The 18,435-nt window shown below is 37.4% G+C and overlaps 3 protein-coding genes across 5 annotated transcripts; 1 reads left to right on the top strand and 2 right to left on the bottom strand.

Annotated features, from left to right (window-relative positions):
• Nucleotides 1-298: 298 nt before the first annotated feature.
• On the bottom strand, nucleotides 299-5,782 carry LOC141905011 (electron transfer flavoprotein-ubiquinone oxidoreductase, mitochondrial-like). Its single transcript, XM_074793703.1, has 14 exons — nucleotides 5,660-5,782; nucleotides 5,420-5,524; nucleotides 4,806-4,958; nucleotides 4,286-4,362; nucleotides 4,070-4,151; nucleotides 3,870-3,988; nucleotides 3,700-3,777; nucleotides 3,229-3,441; nucleotides 3,012-3,092; nucleotides 2,783-2,926; nucleotides 2,534-2,705; nucleotides 1,867-2,049; nucleotides 1,298-1,519; nucleotides 299-957 (listed from the first exon to the last, which is right to left on the bottom strand). The coding sequence occupies exons 1-14, from the start codon at nucleotides 5,700-5,702 to the stop codon at nucleotides 800-802; spliced, it is 1,830 nt and encodes a 609-aa protein (XP_074649804.1). The 5' UTR covers nucleotides 5,703-5,782; the 3' UTR covers nucleotides 299-799.
• A 118-nt stretch (nucleotides 5,783-5,900) lies between these two features.
• On the top strand, nucleotides 5,901-11,670 carry LOC141905220 (rab proteins geranylgeranyltransferase component A 2-like). Of its 2 annotated transcripts, none has more exons than XM_074794036.1 (17): nucleotides 5,901-6,076; nucleotides 6,405-6,498; nucleotides 6,897-6,960; nucleotides 7,057-7,260; nucleotides 7,347-7,441; nucleotides 7,688-8,004; nucleotides 8,087-8,203; nucleotides 8,618-8,738; nucleotides 8,818-8,933; nucleotides 9,008-9,114; nucleotides 9,189-9,263; nucleotides 9,347-9,388; nucleotides 9,732-9,855; nucleotides 10,078-10,171; nucleotides 10,260-10,382; nucleotides 10,466-10,614; nucleotides 10,693-11,670. In XM_074794036.1, exons 2-17 carry the CDS (start codon nucleotides 6,450-6,452, stop codon nucleotides 11,098-11,100), a joined length of 2,205 nt encoding a protein of 734 aa, XP_074650137.1. In that variant the 5' UTR covers nucleotides 5,901-6,076; nucleotides 6,405-6,449; the 3' UTR covers nucleotides 11,101-11,670. The 2 variants fall into 2 exon arrangements, with proteins under 2 accessions (XP_074650137.1, XP_074650136.1); XM_074794035.1 differs by having other exon boundaries at nucleotides 6,894-6,960.
• Nucleotides 11,671-11,821: 151 nt separating this feature from the next.
• LOC141905850 (putative divalent cation/proton antiporter TMEM165) lies at nucleotides 11,822-18,427 on the bottom strand. 2 transcript variants are annotated; one of them, XM_074794914.1, is made up of 8 exons: nucleotides 18,021-18,427; nucleotides 17,258-17,468; nucleotides 16,509-16,607; nucleotides 16,351-16,427; nucleotides 15,838-15,858; nucleotides 14,890-15,060; nucleotides 14,169-14,274; nucleotides 11,822-14,030 (listed from the first exon to the last, which is right to left on the bottom strand). In XM_074794914.1, exons 1-8 carry the CDS (start codon nucleotides 18,261-18,263, stop codon nucleotides 13,963-13,965), a joined length of 996 nt encoding a protein of 331 aa, XP_074651015.1. In that variant the 5' UTR covers nucleotides 18,264-18,427; the 3' UTR covers nucleotides 11,822-13,962. The 2 variants fall into 2 exon arrangements, with proteins under 2 accessions (XP_074651015.1, XP_074651016.1); XM_074794915.1 differs by lacking the exon at nucleotides 15,838-15,858.
• Between the last annotated feature and the right edge of the window lie 8 nt (nucleotides 18,428-18,435).

Below are 18,435 nucleotides of genomic sequence, written 5' to 3'. Positions count from 1 at the left end.
GGTCGATGTCTATTCATGGTGCAGGTCTCCATGGTGGGCACGACACCACTTACATAGCCTCAACGCTGTCACCTAACTAGAGTGGTGAGCGATTCATCTGATGCGCCGTCAAGAAAGGAAAAGTTCCAAGCCACAGAAACCAAACAGATAAAACTAAACACAAGCTTCTTGTCTTCAGACTATATTCATCTATATATATATATATATATATATCTATTCTTTATAATATTGTTAAGGAGTTATAATTTAAAGTTGAACACAAATTAGCATTTTTTTTTTATAACTAAAATGTTGTTACTTCAAATACAATCACTCATCATTCATATAATTATAAAACAACACAAACTCAGTAGTTTACATAAAGCAATTAATTGTATTCACTGAAATTATTCAGCATTTGAGGTAATTATTTCTTTTGAATTAATTTCTTAATTGCCATCAATTGCTTAGAGCTTCATCGAGGCATTACAAATATCTCATTGGAATTCAGCACTGGTGCAAAACAGGTGTTTGTTATTCATTTCTTTTCTAATATTGAAAGCTCAGTGCAGTAGCCCATCTTCCAACCCGACTAAGTGCTTCTCAAAAGAATACTGATACTAAAATGCACCCCTAGTTCAATAAATCAATCCAAACTTGTGGGTTGAACCCAGAATCAACTAAAATGCACCCTTAGTTCAAATCAGCTTAATACATGTAATACAAACTTGGCCCGAGAATCAAAATCATCTCTAAACCTTGGAGGTATCAAAGGTTTTACCCTCGATATTCTGTCTACATGATATGAACCATCTATAATTTACATTCCGTTATAAGCTGGACCCTCGCCTCCTTGTGGACAAACCCAGTTTATATTCTGACTCGGATCTTTGATGTCGCATGTTTTACAGTGAATACAATTCTGTGCATTGATTTGCAGTCGCATACCTTCACCTTCTTCCACGTATTCATAAACGCCTACAAATAATCAAAAACATCTCATTGAAATAAACTTAAGACAGTTCACGAGACGAAACCCAGATCAGACTAACTGATATCACTGATTGTGGTAGTTTTAACACAAAATGAGAGTTATTTTCCATCAAAAATAGTAGTTGAACTGAAAATGTCAAAAGAAATTCTTCTTATTCTTAGACTGAGGTGTAGTTGTTGAGCTGAAGAAAAAAGTAGTGAGGCATAACCTCTATACCCTATCTGACAACTCGAGACCAGACTTAAGATTTGAGACCACTTAAGTCACCAATGATATGGCAACTGAGCCTTGAATATAATCTAACCGAAATGAATGCTGACTGACCTGCCGGACAGAATCGTTGCTCAGGCCCGTCGTATATTTTCAGATTATGATTGACAGGTACGTCGTCGCTGTACAAGGTTAAGTGGGCGGGTTGATCGTGATCGTGATTGGTTCCCGTCAGTGAAACAGACGACAGTATATCGAAACTCAATTCACCGTCTGGTTTCGGATAATCGATCGGTTTACATTCACTTGCCGGTTTCAACTTCTCATTATCAGCCTCTGAAAGCGGACGATTATATCTTTACTGAAAATAATGTTCATTTTTAATCGAACTTCCAAGAGAGTAAACCACATGCGTAAGTCAGATGTTTTTGGATGGAAAGATTTTCTCTAACTTGGAGAAATCCTTGAGAGTCGGATAATCAAGCTTCTGAATGAAAAACAGAGCTCTATCTTTGTACCTTGCATCGAATCATGATGACTACAGAAGCAAGGCCTACGCGTATCTCAACCTATAGTCATGGATCTATTTTAGGGTAGAAATATATTTGAAAATGAGAAGCACAAAACGGGACCAAACATTTTCCACAGATTTACGCGTGGTTTACTGTAGTCGAGAAACTTACTTCCGTGTTTTAGTGTGAATGGTTCTCTACCGCGTAATAGATAATAAATGACGCCCGTATAAAACATTCCACCGTAAATACCGAGTGGTGTGTTGAACGAAGGACGGACATTTCTAACGGAATTTAATTCAGACCAAATCCAACTGTTCTTTATACGATCCTCGTAACATTTCGCTTCAGGAGCTGTAAAAATAAACAGATTTGAATTACTTAATTGGCAATTAAACAGACAGAAATACACAGACAAACATACAGAGACACAGACAGACGGACAGACAGAGACAGACAGACACATACACAGACAGACACAGACAAACATACACAGACAGACACAGACAAACATACACAGACTCAGAGACACAGACAGACAGACAGACAGACAGACAGACAGACAGACAGACAGACAGACAGACAGACAGACAGACAGACAGACAGACAGACAGACAGACAGACAGACAGACAGACAGACAGACAGACAGACAGACAGAGACAGACAGACAGAGACAGACAGACAGACAGAGACAGACAGACAGACAGACAGAGACAGACAGACAGACAGAGACAGACAGACAGAGACAGACAGACAGAGACAGACAGACAGAGACAGACAGAGACAGACAGACAGACAGAGACAGACAGACAGAGACAGACAGACAGACAGACAGACCTGTGGTTGATGATTCTGGGGCTGATTCGCTGTATATCGTATCATATATTGATTCAGCTGCGAGCATTCCACTTTTCATAGCATTGTGCGTACCCTTCACTTTAGGCACATTGAGAAATCCGGCGGCACAACCGATGAGCATACCTCCCGGGAATGTTAACTTCGGAATTGACTTGAATATAACCAGAAAAGATCACATTCAAAATCTCTGTGTGAACAACAAAAAATAACAGTTGTGTTACTGATTACCTGAACTCCACCTTCATTTAATGCACGAGCTCCATACCCTATACGCTTGCCGCCTTGTAGAACTTTAGCCACTTTAGGATGATGTTTCCATTTCTGGAATTCTCTAAACGGACTGATATATGGATTCTTATAGTCTAAACCAACCTAAAAAGTGTGGTTTAACATAAAAATGAATAGTTATTGTGAGTGGTAGCGATTCTGCAGATAATACATTCAGATTTAAACTTACCACAAATCCGATGGATACTAAATGATTTCCTTCTTGCTCACCTAGATGATACAGGAATGATCCTCCGTAGACATCTTTAGACTGAAATTATCAGCAAATAAAAATACCATTCACATGGAAGATATTCTAAAACGTGATCAACGGGCCAGTTGCACAGGGATGGCTTATTTTGAAGACCATGACTGTGCAACACGGTCCTGATTGATAAAGGTCTTACCACTGGCCATCCAATAGAGTGTTCCACGTAACCAGGATCGTGATTTTCGGGTTTTACTTCCCAAAGTTCTTTCATTCCCAAACCGTACGTCATCGGCTCTTTACCTTCTACGAGATTGAATTTCTTCTTCATCTGTTTAGTCAGGTGTCCGTGGCAACCTTCCGCGAACACAGTCATCTTCGCGTGCAATTCCATACCGCGTTCAAAGTTTTCCTTTCAAAATATGCAAATGTGGTATTTCAGACGAAGAATACAATTCTTGATATATGACAGGATTTGAAGCAGCCAGACTGACGCAAAAGTCAGCATCTTTTCCTCAAGAGAAGTTTAAGGCTAATTTTCTAAATCAATGATTAAGACCAGTATGCAAGAGAACTAAGCACACATAAGCCATTTCATAAATCTTTCCAAAAGTAAGCACTTCTTTCAGACTCGCTAAAAAACCCTTTACGAAAATTTTTATCTACTTACTTTTGGAGAGCCATCTTTGAAAATACCAACATCATTAGTAGCTATACCTTTCACACTGCCATCTTCGTGATATAAAACCTGAAAATCAAACAAAATCATCTTGTATTTCTAGGAATCGATATACATGTATGAATTACGGATTGAAAAGGAATCTAATTAAGACTACAAACTTCACTGGCGGCATAACCAGGATACAATTCAACTCCTAAAGCTTCAGCCTGCTCACCGAGCCATCTTACTACATTACCAAGTCTAACCACATAGTTACCATGATTCTTCAATGGCATACCTTCAAAACGCGTAAATTCGAAATTGAACAAACTGTTGCACATTACAAATTCAATAACATAGAATTATAAGTTAGTTTTACCCGGTAATAATGGAATCGGTATTGAGCTATTCTTAGTCATGAATGAGAATCGATCAGTAGTGACAGGAGTGTGCAGTGGTGCCTGAAACACAAATACACCGATAGACTTCATGATGTATGTACGAACAATTTTGCAGATTTTCTGTATGTAATTATAAGGTTGTGAATTTAAGAACGGCCTGTTATCAAACATTTTGAAAGTACAAGCGTCTTTACCCCCATCTCTTTCCAATCCGGAAACAATTCATTTAAAGCAGTAGGTTGTAAAACTGCACCGGATAATGTGTGAGCACCTGAAAATCATCAAATCATTTTCATATTAATTGAGTTTCAATTTCAAACAGTTAATCGGGGAGCCATTTCATGAACAAATTTAACCTTAAAACAGTCAAGTTAGAATTCATGAATTCATCGAAGAAACATGAAGTAACCAACTACTGCGCTAAACCAAAAATCCTAGTTCAACCCTTTTTGAAATCGGGCTCAGATCCTAGTTGCGCAATAATGACAAAGACCAAAAGTGGTCTTAAAATCATAGGTCCTATGATTCAAGACCTATTTCAGTCCTATTATGTCTGGCCTTATAGAACTGTTTTCATTAGAACCTATTGAACCAAGATGGTTTAAGACTGGACATAAATCTAAGGACTGTCCAACCGACCCTTATCAAAGTACTTAGAAATTTGAGACACAGAAAACTCCAAATTTAAGAACATCATCGAAAATGATTAATTACCTATTTCAGAGGCTTTCTCTACCACACAAACTCGTATTTCTTTCTGTTGTTGTTGAGCTAATTGTTTGAGTCTGATAGCGGTCGATAAACCGGCAGGTCCTCCACCGATAATACAAATATCTACTTCATCTCCATAACGCTCCATATCAATATCTATAAAACATTGACAGAAAAATATTATCACAACAATCATTTCTGGCCGAGGCATCCGACACTTCCGTGAAGTCAGCCATTCCAATTAGAGTGTACCTGTCTAAATCAATTCAATATGGCTGCTCTGCCCAACATTGGTCTTACAACCCTGGCAGATGATGACATATTGAATTGATTGTCACCAAGTAACGGAGTAGGTTCAATAACACATTACAAACTGAGTTAACATGGCTCGTAGAGGCCGTAGTTAATTCAGAGGTAGACCTATCACTAATGGTTATTAATGCCTATGTTCCTGACCTAATCATAACCTAAAGTAACACTAGCGCCACATAGCAGAAAGGTAACAAACTGCACTCATACCCAGGGCTAGCAATGGCTAGTGCAGAAGAGCTCATCATTCCATTTTGATCTGAGTTGAGGAGAATAGCGGAAGATTTGATGGCCATTCTCAGAATTACCTTTCCATCTGGAGTCATTTTCCCGAGGTACTATCGTATAATGGGTCGTTACCGCATTCGTTCTGTTTGATAAATGCAATAAGCGAGCGCATACTCTTTCACGGCCTGTAATAAATAGATTATTACGTCATTGATCGGTTTATTTCAGTATTTAGTACGGCGATTACACAACAACAAGTTGTTATATTAAAGATTTTAAATATTTCAAGAGAATAAAAACTTTCAACTTCTAAAACTCACCTAAAACATTCAATAATGAATGTAATTTCGGCATGAACGCCATACTGTCGGCTTCAAATTGCGTAAAACAGGGTTTAAATCGCAAAAATCGCCACTGCCCAAAAAAAGTACGATTTGGGTACCGAAACCGTATACATTATATTTGTTACATCGTATGCTAAATAATTTTGTTTTTCATATACAGACAGTAACTTCCGCATATTTAGGTTCGATTCCCGATTTTAAAAATTCTGCATAATTCGCCACACTAGTATCCATTTCTTTTTATTTTTATATAGGCCTAGGGATATCGGTATCATCCATCCTCCATTAAATTGTGACTAGCAAAATTAATGTTCTGAGTTTGCCCTGGCCTGACGAACCCTTCTTCTTCGGTCTGAGTACATGCCCCTCCCGATTAAATTTCAAAACTAATAGGTAGGATACTCTTATTTGCACAATTAATATGTCCATATCTGTACCATATAGCTCTTACAAATAATATGTCATAGATGAAATCTAATTGAAGGACGCCACGGTCGATGCTTGATTGAATTTTTTATAGTAAGAATAAATCATATAGGCCTAGCGATTCGAAAACAACCTCATTAGATAGATTGATAAATAAAGAATGGCTGCGATATTCAGCTCGTTTGAACGAGGCAAAATGATTTGTTGATGATTTTAAGTAGCTTCGATTACCGACAATGACAGTTTAATAAGATTCCCATTCGTTCGGGATGATTGATGATATTTTATTTTTCAGGATACTCATTGGTGTTTATGAGATTGGTTGAAAACGGGATTAATCATGGACGAAGAATTACCTACAGAATATGATGTTATTATTCTTGGTACAGGTGAGTATAATCCTGATGGTCTGAATACCAGTCGTTGTTACGGGTTCCCTACAACTGTTGTTTGGGGAACGGCGGCTAGGTACTAGACTAAATTTTGACGCGTGTATGGTACCTGGTCTTCCATCCATAGACACGGCCTCACTCAAAGTATTTGGTTTGCTGCGATTAAAGAATGAACTGTCATTTTGGATTTACTCCCATAATGGGAAGAAGAATTCTTCCTAAAACGTCAAGACAACAGAATTTGTAGCTTTTGTTTCATCACTATTTTGGGTTTTTTAAATGTACCATTGTCAGATATAGTTTGTTTTTGTACAATGCTATATTTTGTATCTGCTGATAATAATCTTAACACTTTTTAAAGTAGTTATGCTTTATTATCATCATGAATCTAGGAGTTGCTGAAAGTATTGTCGCTGCTGCATTTGCCAGAATAGGACAAAGAGTGCTTCATCTGGATAGGTACTGAATATGTGTATCACAAGTAGCTAATTAGAATGAAGTCATATGAAGCCTGCTGTAACATACATAAGGTTTGCAATTCTCATATTTTTAAAGGAACGACCATTACGGAGGCGATTGGTCGACTTTCAATTTCGATGGAATACAAAGATGGATCGAAAGTCACCAGGAAGTCACAGTAGAAGCAGCAGCCAGTGCTGGGATCGATGATTCATCTCTGATTCAGGAAGGAGAGACTTTGATTCCTCTCATACAAAATTCACAAACAATCACTAATCTACTGCAGAATTGGTTTATCAGGTTGGAAATTTACTATGAAAATAATCTGAAATTTTCAATCAGCGTTAAGACTAACCTGGGCTGTAACTGGTACCGTTATTTTACAGGCATGAAGATAAAGAATATGACAACTCAGAACCACTCGTACCTTCCAATACTCCAGTCTCTCAATGTTCCTTCCAATTAGATATACAACTTAAAGGTAACTTAGTAAAGAGTGTAGATTTGATTCAAAAGTTGAAACTCATTGGAAATGAATTAATTTCAACTCAGAGTGAACTCTACTCACAACCATGGAACAGGCCAAGCTCCATAACTCTCAAGTTTGACTCTACAGTTGGAGTAATTCCAATTTTTTAATGACTTAGTTTTAATCAAAAATTGTGGAACTGGATCCAGACTTCTGTAGAATCTGAGAGAATTCTTTCAGCTTAAATTGAAATTTTAGATGATAATGAAGCAGATTCTGAAGCAACTGAAGAAGGATCTTCAACTACTCCAGTTGTGGCTGATTCCGCATCAGAGGAAGTCGCCGGTTGTTCGGAGGAAGTCGCAGGTTGTTCGGAGGAAGTCGCGGGTTGTTCGGAGGAAGTCGCAGTTTGTTCGGAGGAAGTCGCAGGTTGTTCTGGAGAATCGAAGGCTAAAGAAGTCATGCCGTGTAATGTACAAATTGAGGAGAAAATAAACCAACATCTGAAGAAAGAATGGACTGTAGAAGAATTGAAACGTCAGTGGAGAAAATTCAACATCGATCTTTCACCGAAGGTAAACATTTAATTCTAGCACAAAAGTATTTAGAAGAAAATGAGAAAACTTCTCATCGACAGATGATTCTATTTTCTTGTAGCTGTTGTTTTGTCGCGGACCTTTAGTGGAACTTCTCATTTCATCAGATGTTGCGAAATACTGCGAGTTTAAAACTGTATCACGAATACTCACTCGAATGAATGATAAACTTGAACAGGTATAGCAAACCCATAACTTCTGTTTGATATGAAAATACTGTCATACTATTGTATATTTTTGTGTTTTATTCAGGTGCAAAAAGCCATGTTCTAGAGCTGATGTATTCAGCAGTAAAACTGTTTCAATGATTGTGTTTTAATATTCAGGTGCCATGTTCTAGAGCTGATGTATTCAGCAGTAAAACTGTTTCAATGATTGTGTTTTAATATTCGGGTGCCATGTTCTAGAGCTGATGTATTCAGCAGTAAAACTGTTTCAATGATTGTGTTTTAATATTCGGGTGCCATGTTCTAGAGCTGATGTATTCAGCAGTAAAACTGTTTCAATGATTGTTTTAATATTCGGGTGCCATGTTCTAGAGCTGATGTATTCAGCAGTAAAACTGTTTCAATGATTGTGTTTTAATATTCAGGTGCCATGTTCTAGAGCTGATGTATTCAGCAGTAAAGCAGTTTCAATGATTGAAAAACGAATGCTGATGAAATTCTTAACATTTTGTATGGACTATGATCAACATCCTGAAGATTATGCAGGTAATAATTTTGTATAATTTGTACCCGGTTTTCAGCATTCTGCGCATCGCTTTCAAATTTCTAAATTTCGTTATTTCAGGATTTGAAGATCGTCCTTTCAAAGATTTTCTAATATCTCGTAAGCTGACTCCAAATATTCAACACTACGTTCTGCAGGCTATTGCTATGGCAACCGAGCATACTCCCACCGCAGACGTAAGTAACGTTAGTAAGAATTCGAGTTCGATTTCGATACCTACCATTCAGCGAATGCGTATTCGTTTTTGAAGGGTCTCGCCGCCGTGAAGAAATTCTTAGTTTCTCTCGGTCGCTATGGAAATACGGCATTCTTATGGACCTTATATGGAAGTGGAGAGTTGCCGCAAGCGTTTTGCCGGTACGTCTGATAATAGCTAGCGTCTGTATTTTAGAACTGAGCGAATATTTAGATTATTGACGATGTATTTGTAGAATGTGCGCTGTTTTTGGTGGTATCTATTGTTTACGAAAAACCATCTCAAATGTGATAATCGATTCGGAAAACAAGTAAGATATTTGATTAAATCGATCCCTTCACGAACTCTACCCATCATCGTACGCTGATTTTATTATTATCGATTGTATTGTAGATGTATCGGTGCTATATCTGATGGTGTTAGATTCAAATGCAAGTAAGTCGCATTGTGTGGACTTCGATATACAGGGTTCGATCTAAGGAATGAAAGCCACTTGCCCAGGGCAAGCATAACTGAAATTTCACTCGCCCCCTCCAAAAGCTACTTGCCCTACACAGGCAGTCCGACTGGTGGCATTATCATCCGTTGTATCGAGTGGGAAAAAAGCTATGTGATATAAAATTGCACTAGCCCGGGGGACAAGTGATAATGATAACCTACTCGCCCTGATGAGAATATACTTGTCCCGGGCAATCGGACAAGTGCTTAGATCGCACCCTGATATACAAATAATTGAAACCGGCGAATTTCACGTATAAAACGATGATTGTTAATTTAGGTGGTTAGTCGCTGAAGCCAGTTATGCTAGTTCATCGTTACTTCCACAGATCAACAATGATAGAAAAATATCACGGGCATTTTTCCTTACGAAGAGATCCATTAAAGAGGGCACGAAAGATGAGGTAAAGTGGTAGAAAATATACAGTCAAACCTCGGTATAGTCGTTGTAGTTTGAGACGAGTATTACATCTATAGCTTGAACTCTTGGAAAATCAAATTGCGACTCAAATAATGTGACGACTCATCGGATGATGACTTAACTGAGGTTGACTGCTTGACCGGAGAGTTTAATGTATTCGTATTTGCATAGTGTAATATAACTGTATCTATCTAAAATGTTTCAGGTGACATTTTTACGCATTCCACATTCATCATTACCTGAACCAGTAACTGTTATTGAATTGTCCGCCTCCACCTATTCAGTACCAGAAGGCCTTTGTAAGTATTGATACACAGATGATATACACGTAGTTTGATCATATATCTGTCGTGTATTAATCACTATCATATGTTTATATATTTACAGATTTAGTGCATGTATTTTGTCGCGGTGTAAATGAAGCGAGAGAAGATTTACAATTCATCGAAGAGATTCTGTTCCCATCGGAATCAACAACAACCAGTAGTAGTGCTGCATCAGAGGATGGAGGTATGACACGAAGCACTGTTTATTCGAATCAAGCCAAAATCTAGCGACTAAAGCAAATATGATACGATGACTGTGTTTTTCAGAGTTTGATGCCGGATCTCCAATTTTATGGTCGGTTTATTTCAACCAAGCCGATCACAGTGATATAGATCTTGAGTCCGGAAGACCTGATAATGTTGTGTTGTGTAGTGGCCCTGATAATCAGCTTGATTTCGACTGCGCTGTTCAACAGGTTTGTTCCGCTTGTTGAACCTTTATAGCTTGTTTTTACCCGAGAATATGTTGTAGCAAGTGTGTAAATCATTTTCAGGCGCGATGTATATTCTCGAGAATTTGTCCGGATGAAGAGTTTTTGCCGCGTGCTCCGAACCCGGAGGATATTATATACGACGATGGAGCTAACACTACACCGCAGGATCCAGGATTCGGACCGCGACAAGATGAAAACTCACAGGCTGCTGATAACACTGAGACGAGTCCATCTGCTTCGGGTGGAAACGGGCCTCGACCAAACACAACATCAGAGGAAACTGCATCTGCACCGGTCGGTGCTGTCGATGGTGTAGCTGCTGATCATGGAACTCATCCGGATACAACTCCTGAACTAGAACAAGAGACATCTACAGAAGCAACGAGTGCTGAAGGAACATCTACCCAACATTTGACTAATATTGAACCTGTCGAACAAAGTTTAGACAATAAAAATACTGTAGAATAACTGAGTGAATCAGTGATCAGTTTATACATTCATATCAGGAGCTTAGACTAGAATCATTCAGTCATTCATTAATACATTTATTTAATGTATAAATGTTCATATCTGTTTAGCATAAGACCAAATTTAGAATTCATTTATATATCAATCATTGATATATAAATGAATGTTAAATATAGTTTCCAGTCTGGTGCAGCAGAAAGGAATAAAATGTATCCACATTGTCTACTATATTGTAATGTATATTTGATATTTGATGAATGGGGTTTAGCTGTTCATTGAACCAAATCAACTGTGGAATTCATGAGGGGTTGTCACCAGTTGTTCAGGTCTAACGACCAGTTCACAATTGTCTGACACAGGGTTAGCAACAATAGATGGGGCTAACGCTAAGGATATGAATGATTGGTCTAGGGTTGAGAGAAGTGATATGGTTATGATGATTTTCACAGATGAATGGTTCATCTGTTCTTCCAAAACTACTCATAATTTATTGTCGATACAAATATGATGTTTATATATCTAGTCATTCTGAACTGCTGTGCTGTAAAATGCTGCTTTAGTATTTGTGAATTTTGTAAATAAAGATTGAAAATCACAAACAATATAAAAATCTTGTCATGTTTTTTTCTGAGATTCCTTTCAACATCTGTTGTATTTTCTTGGTTCGCAGATCATCGATACTAGGACTTGAAATACAGGCAATAAATGTAATCGAAAAGTCTTCGAAATTTAAAAACCATTGTTAATTTATTGAGAAAGGTATTTTACATACAATAATGGTTATTATCATGTGATTTAGTAAAACAAAGCTTCCGAATTGCAGGAGCGTAGTAGTGGGTAACTACATAAACATGATGGTCACATTGTACTATGTACCAGTATTCATTATCACACGAGATGAATACAGCTGTCAATCAGCTATCTGTACCCGCCCCCTCAGACTATCACCTTTTGAATGGCAAAGTCTGGACGAACACATTTTCAAAAATGGTGAATGTCCGTCTAAACCCGATGGTCCAGAATTGACACCCTAATTCATTTTCACAGAAAAATGTCACGGTTACTGCCACAGAGGGTGGCATTGCCTGGGCGAACATAGATCTGGAAAAAGAGGTCGAATGTCTGAGGGCTGTGTACAGACAGCAGGTAGATAACTGCATAAAGCTTAATGACCAAATATTAATTTCTCTGAGATCCTAACTAAATGTACTGCATAGCACATACTGGTACCATAGCATACCTGAATTAAATATTATACATGTAATATTTTTGAATATCATTGAAGTTGCAGTCTTTTCAATTGGTTTTTTCAATATTTGATGCAAGGACACTTAATTAGTTCATAGGAAGAGAGGAATGCACAGAAAATACAAAATACATGTACATTTTATACACTACATGTATTCATTTGGAAGTCACAAAAATATTCTTAATCTTCATGACTCAGTTCCACAGTGTCTAGTTTAGAGTTAAAATTAGTTCATTATCGATCTTTTAACGCTTGAGTTAGACTCAGACAGGGATGAGATGCAATATTCTGAAATTTATACATTTTCTTACATTCCCATTTTTTTCACATTTCTTCACACCAAAAAAACAGGGTTTTCCATATTCTAAATACCAAAAATATTTTTCACACCAAATCTCCAACAGGGACAAGTTACCTAACCAGATTTCTTCATTGTCGATAAGGTTTCATGCAAGAATTGAGACAATGTAACCATTTGACTGGTAAAAAAATCAAAGACTGACGCTAGACTAGACTGTTAGGAGATAACAACAACCACCAGTCCCCACGGAGCATCGCGGACAGAAAGGGTTGGTCGAAGCTTGCAGTCGCCTACTCCGCAGCCGTCTGATGATGATGATGATGAGACTATGAAAATGTGATGGACCAGTAAAGTCCAATATTTCACAAACATGTACATATAGCCTACTATGATACGTATATCTAGGGTCAAAGCAGCTCCAAGAGATAGAAGAACAAAATACAGCCTATTAAGAAAACTAGGATTATCAAAAGTTTTCACGTTCTCATACATTTTTCACATGCATCTTTCTCATCCCTGCTCAGAGAACTGTGAAACTGAATCTCAAGAAAAATAGGCAAAATACACCGAACACAAACAAAAACATGGCGAAAAGTCAGATTTAAGTCTAAAAGGTGTGGAATAGTTTCACCTAACCTTAAACCATAAATACACGTACAGGGCCCAGTTTCACGAAAAAGTTTAAGCCTAAAACGGTTAAGTTTGAATTGTTGTCCTCATTGAAAACATGAAGTAACCAATGGCAATTACACCAAAAATTTGAGATTAACTCTTTCGTGAAACTGGGCCCTGAATACGATTTTAGATTTATATCCGACTTTGGCCAAAAACACATCAAGCACTGGTACACAAATGAATGGATTTGTTCGATTCAGTCTAAAAATCTGATTTCATTCATTTACAGTTCGTTACACATTAACGCAATCAGTGGCTTTTATACGCATCAGAACTAACTTCAATACTGCAAACATGTTCCACCCGATACCACAACAGATGTGACAGTAAGTACATACTAGTGCATCTAACTGGTTTATTCGAATTTCACATCGACATCTGCTGCCCTCACTCCCGGTAAAATACCAATCAATTCTATATTCTCTTCTTACAAAACTTGACAGAAATAATGGAGGTCCTCAAAAATGTACACGCAGGTACAAATATATCCACAGCGTACTCGTAAAGGGAACAGAGGTATTTTTTTCGCGGATGGTTAAGTCGAATGCATTTAGACAATTAGAACTTTTAAAACGGATGACGCTTCGGTAACAAACAAATTGTCAAATCTAGAATTTCCAGCGTGCTACAGATATCGCTAGGACGGATTGATGAAAAATGCCGACAATGCGAATAGTAGAAATACCACTCCACCGATCAAAGTTACTGAAAAATAATGAATAGAAACTTGTTAACTTTGATGAAAAATAATAAAACAGCTAATTAATTCTACTTTAAATGGACATGAAAAAAAACTTAACAATGACAACAGACAAACAATTGAAATTTGAAATTTGAACTTACCGGTTCTAACGGATATACGTTGAGCAATAAAACGTCCTCCTATAACGGCTAAACCAGTACATATAGCATGACCAATCGAGCCTCCTAATATAACACCAAATACATCCTAAAGAAAATACGAAAAACATTACACTGAATTATAGACTACAACAGTAGCAGCAGCAGCAGCAGGAAATCTAAATTGAATCCCAGGCCATTTGCTTATTTGATGAAGTGGGGTGGCAAATGTCTCCGCACAGCCAGGAAATCAGTGTCAGGACTAAGAAGACAATCACTTATGAACATTCATAAGAAGCTAGTCGAAAAGTTTCATTTTGTAATTCACATTGATACCCGTACATGTAATTTCAAGTCCTGAATAAGGGTGTGTGGCTTATCTATCAGAGATACTGTGATAAAAGTCACAATGATAAAATCGCTAGATAACAGTCACAGTAGAGAATCCCACACTGATAAAACGAAAGATGAAGTCCGAAAAATGTTTCCTATATAGCTGATGTGTTTTTATTCATTCGACGTTTCGACTATAACCTAATAGTCAATAATCCTAATAGAAACATTTTTCGGACTTCATCTCTCATTTTATCAGTGCGGGATTCTCTACTATATCGTTAAAACACGGAATAGTGTTTCATCAATGGTTATAACGGTCATTTTTGTGAATCCCGGAACGAGCGTGAAGTGAAGGGCACGGGAAATGATTTCATTAAAATGCGTATACCTCTCTGGCAGCTAAGATAATGGTAGTGATTTGTGAACGGTCTCCCCATTCGGCGAGGAACGTCAGCGTAAAAGCCTCCACAAATACCCGCGATATCAAACCAAATACTTTCATTCGTTTAACACGTATTATTCCAGATTCGGGGTCTTGAGTCACCTCTTCTTTCTGACGCTGAAAATATCAACAATTCAGTCAGTTCAGTTTACATACGAGTCATTACAAGTTACACTTCTGAAATAATTAATTCAAGCCAAATGTTACCGCGAATTAGTTTCGAAAATACGAACAGTAGTTGTATGGAGCGGTTGCTAATTTAAAGAGGTTTTTTGTGTGCAAATGTCAAACATAGTTTCAACTGAATAAATATAATTTCAAACGCACAATAGCGTCAACGTTAAATGTATCATAAGGTCTAGTGCAGCAGGTGATGAAATAAGAGCTATGCAGTTTTTTATTGTAAGAGTAAAGCGTTAGAAGGTCAGAGAACTACTCTAATTTTCAGAATCTACATCAAACGATTCCTCGAATGGTGAAAGTTTCACGGGTGAAGAACCAGGTTTTTTCAAAGTTTGAGAGCTTTTTCAAAACACAAATTCTTAAAGATGATCTATATAGGTTACGTGTAAAGTGTTTTTGTCAGAAGCGAATTCGTAAAGACAAAATTATGTTCTAAGGTTTTTGATAGTGAAATCCATCAGACCAGTCAACTGAGATATTCTTAAAACTATTTCAATTTATGCGCGCCTGGAGGAGGCTGGTTCGACAAGGCCGGACAAAAATTATTGAGCTTATTTTGAAGTCTCAATACTAGGACGCGCCCGAGAAAATTCGAATTAGAATAGTTTGGCTTCTCTTTAACACATTTATTTAAGATCAAATTTCAGATGACTGATGAATGATGGTGATATCACTAAAACAGTTAGTTATATTCAACACACAAATACATACTTCTAATTCATCTGCAGCTCTCTAAAAACATAAATATCAATACCAGACATCAATTGGTCGGTCTAGAAAAAAACACTGGGCTGACCTATACCAATATACCCTAACCAAAGGTCAACTTTCATTCTCACTAACATTGCCCAAATACCTCAATAATTCAGTTTAATACATGTTCAATACTACTGTGATTTAGAGCATAGAAGAATGCATGTAATTTTTATTAGTAATATTAGTAAAAACTTTGTACTTTTAATATTGGTTAAAACTAATGATAAACTGTTGTTAAACTAATCTAACTAATGCACGTGTTAGACTGCTGTTGGTGTCAAGTAAATTCTGCATAAATCAACTAGGGCCTAGATGTATTATATTCTATAAGTCTATCCGGTCTTACCCACAGGCAAAACATCTAATAGTAAATACTCATATCATAATTTGCCAGTCTTCACTGATATTCAAAAGGTATCATTCTGAAAGAAAAGAAGCTTTTCAAAAAAATAGAAATAATCAACTTACCTCATCTTCGCGCTTTCTTAAATCAGCTTGCACGCCTTCATATTCCTCTTGCCCTTCATCCGGAGACATATAGTAACCTGTAACGAAAAAACATCACGTCTATCAATTTCTTACCGGCAGATTTTGAATGTTGGAATTTTAAGAATATTTATCTGTACCTTCTTTCAACATTTTCAATCCAAAAAGAGCGAATAATACAGTGGACGCATAGTAGGTAAATGCTCGCGGAATGACAGTAGTTGCGTAACCGAGTAAAGCTGTAAAACAAAACAACACAACATACAGTTCTAAATACTTAATTCATTCAGTCGTCAGAAGTAAATGACCAGAGCTGGCAACCTCTGAAAAGTGCTATTAGTAACAAGTTAATTTTTTTTCAGCAACATTTCATTGCAATATGAATTGAAAGAAAATGTTCAAATTAATCGGTGATCAATAGTAAGACCCTCAGTATTATCGTTCATATTTCTGTATACATCAAACAAATCAAATCAGTATTTCTCTTTATAAAATAATAACAAATACTGAAAATCAGTAATATTTGGCAGTTCTGAATGACAAATTTTGGAAATTGCCATAGAAATTTACTAGATATCAATCGAGCCAGTTGCCGGGCATGACTTGGACCCGTCTGAGACCATCTTAATTCAATAGACAATCTAACAGTTCAAGATTGTCATAAGATTTAAGACCACTTTTGGACTTACACTTGGATTTACAATTAGTTATCATAAGGTTCTAATTAAAACAGCGAACTGTTGGGTCAGATCGTTACTACTTCTTATCAGTAACTTAAGAACAAGGGTCAGGTTTCAGGGATCAAAGTCATCCATAACTTATAAAATCACGGTCCCTTTTCGTAAGGGTTCGAGAATGAATATCAGTGGTAGCAATGACTGACACTAACCTGATAGTATAGTCATAGTAACTAGTGCTCCAATAGCACCAGTAAATACTGTCAATCTAGAATGTCTCATAGCCATTATAGCGGCAATGAAGAAAGTCTTATCACCGAGTTCAGAGACTATTATCACAGATATTGACGCAGCGAACGCGTGAATAAAACCAACTGAGATTTCATCCTTCGACTTCGCTTTTCCAATCAGTTTTTCACCTTTCTGCAAAATAGATGATAAAAGTTATAGTAAGAGCAGACCGTCTTTCTGAGACCGGATTCACGAGGTACTACTGAAATTATATTATACTAGTTCTCCAGACTAACCATTAACTTTACTCAATAACTTGAACTTGAAGATTAGATGTTTGAGGCCCTCGCCCTGACAGGTCTGTTCATCATTCCGAATTTTGTAACTTCATTATTTTTACGCGGCATGCGTGGCTCCAAATGTTTGTGGCAAAAACTTATATAGCTAAAGCTTACTGGCAGGTTGGAACGTAGACACTAGCCAGATCCCTCCAATGTATGTCAAATCTAGACTTGAAACTGTTCACGGATGGGGCTCTCTATAGACTCGGGGAGGCTGTTCCACACAGTAACCACCCACTGAGAGATGGTTCAATGGTTAGTCTGGAGAACCAGTGCATCCACCGGTCGTCACACTAGGTTACAGATTAGAAACAAGAATTTTTATCCAAAAAACCTAAAATTCTGAATATCAAACTTTTGATATTTTCTACTTCATTTCATGGCGTACATATGTCCGACTTACCACACGTCCTGTTCCTCCACCGGTGGAATCAATCTTCACAGGACCGGCAGCAGCAGCAACAGCACGCTCATTTCTACCGCCAGCGATCACCGATGATACGGTCTCCGTACCAGCTTCTACTGACGACGAACGCCATAATACAATAACTAACAATGCGGCAATATAAACCGTCCACCGGCGAATACTAAACACGTTCAGATTCATGAGGGAACTCCTTTCAACAGGAGCGCGCAGAAAAACCATATTTTACAACCAAAAATCAAAAGTATTCGTTTTCAATGTGGTGAGAGAAACAAACAGCTTAATCCCCTTCACATCAACTGAGATTTAAAAAATAAAGGTGAAGTTTAACTTCTTCGTGGGTTCTTTCTTCATGTGACTGACTGTTGAACCAAACTGACCAGCTTCCGGGTTC

Source organism: Tubulanus polymorphus, chromosome 5 (genome assembly GCF_964204645.1).
Source record: "Tubulanus polymorphus chromosome 5, tnTubPoly1.2, whole genome shotgun sequence".
NCBI classification, from domain to species: Eukaryota; Metazoa; Nemertea; class Palaeonemertea; order Tubulaniformes; family Tubulanidae; genus Tubulanus; species Tubulanus polymorphus.
The sequence above is the reverse complement of the archived record's forward strand: the minus strand, read 5'-3'. Positions and strand labels throughout refer to the sequence as shown.

Coding starts and splice junctions, on each gene's coding strand:
- LOC141905011 (XM_074793703.1), bottom strand. CDS start 5,702: ATGGCGTTCATGCCGAAATTACATTCATTATTGAATGTTTTAG. Junction 4,363..4,805: donor AGAGAAAGCCTCTGAAATAG/GTAATTAATCAT, acceptor GATGATTTTCAG/GTGCTCACACATTATCCGGT. Junction 1,520..1,866: donor ATTCACACTAAAACACGGAA/GTAAGTTTCTCG, acceptor GTCCGCTTTCAG/AGGCTGATAATGAGAAGTTG.
- LOC141905220 (XM_074794035.1), top strand. CDS start 6,450: ATGGACGAAGAATTACCTACAGAATATGATGTTATTATTCTTGGTACA. Junction 9,389..9,731: donor GGTGTTAGATTCAAATGCAA/GTAAGTCGCATT, acceptor TTGTTAATTTAG/GTGGTTAGTCGCTGAAGCCA. Junction 10,383..10,465: donor TGCTGCATCAGAGGATGGAG/GTATGACACGAA, acceptor TGTGTTTTTCAG/AGTTTGATGCCGGATCTCCA.
- LOC141905850 (XM_074794914.1), bottom strand. CDS start 18,263: ATGGTTTTTCTGCGCGCTCCTGTTGAAAGGAGTTCCCTCATGAATCTG. Junction 16,428..16,508: donor ATTGAAAATGTTGAAAGAAG/GTACAGATAAAT, acceptor TTTTCGTTACAG/GTTACTATATGTCTCCGGAT. Junction 14,031..14,168: donor ACGTATATCCGTTAGAACCG/GTAAGTTCAAAT, acceptor ATTATTTTTCAG/TAACTTTGATCGGTGGAGTG.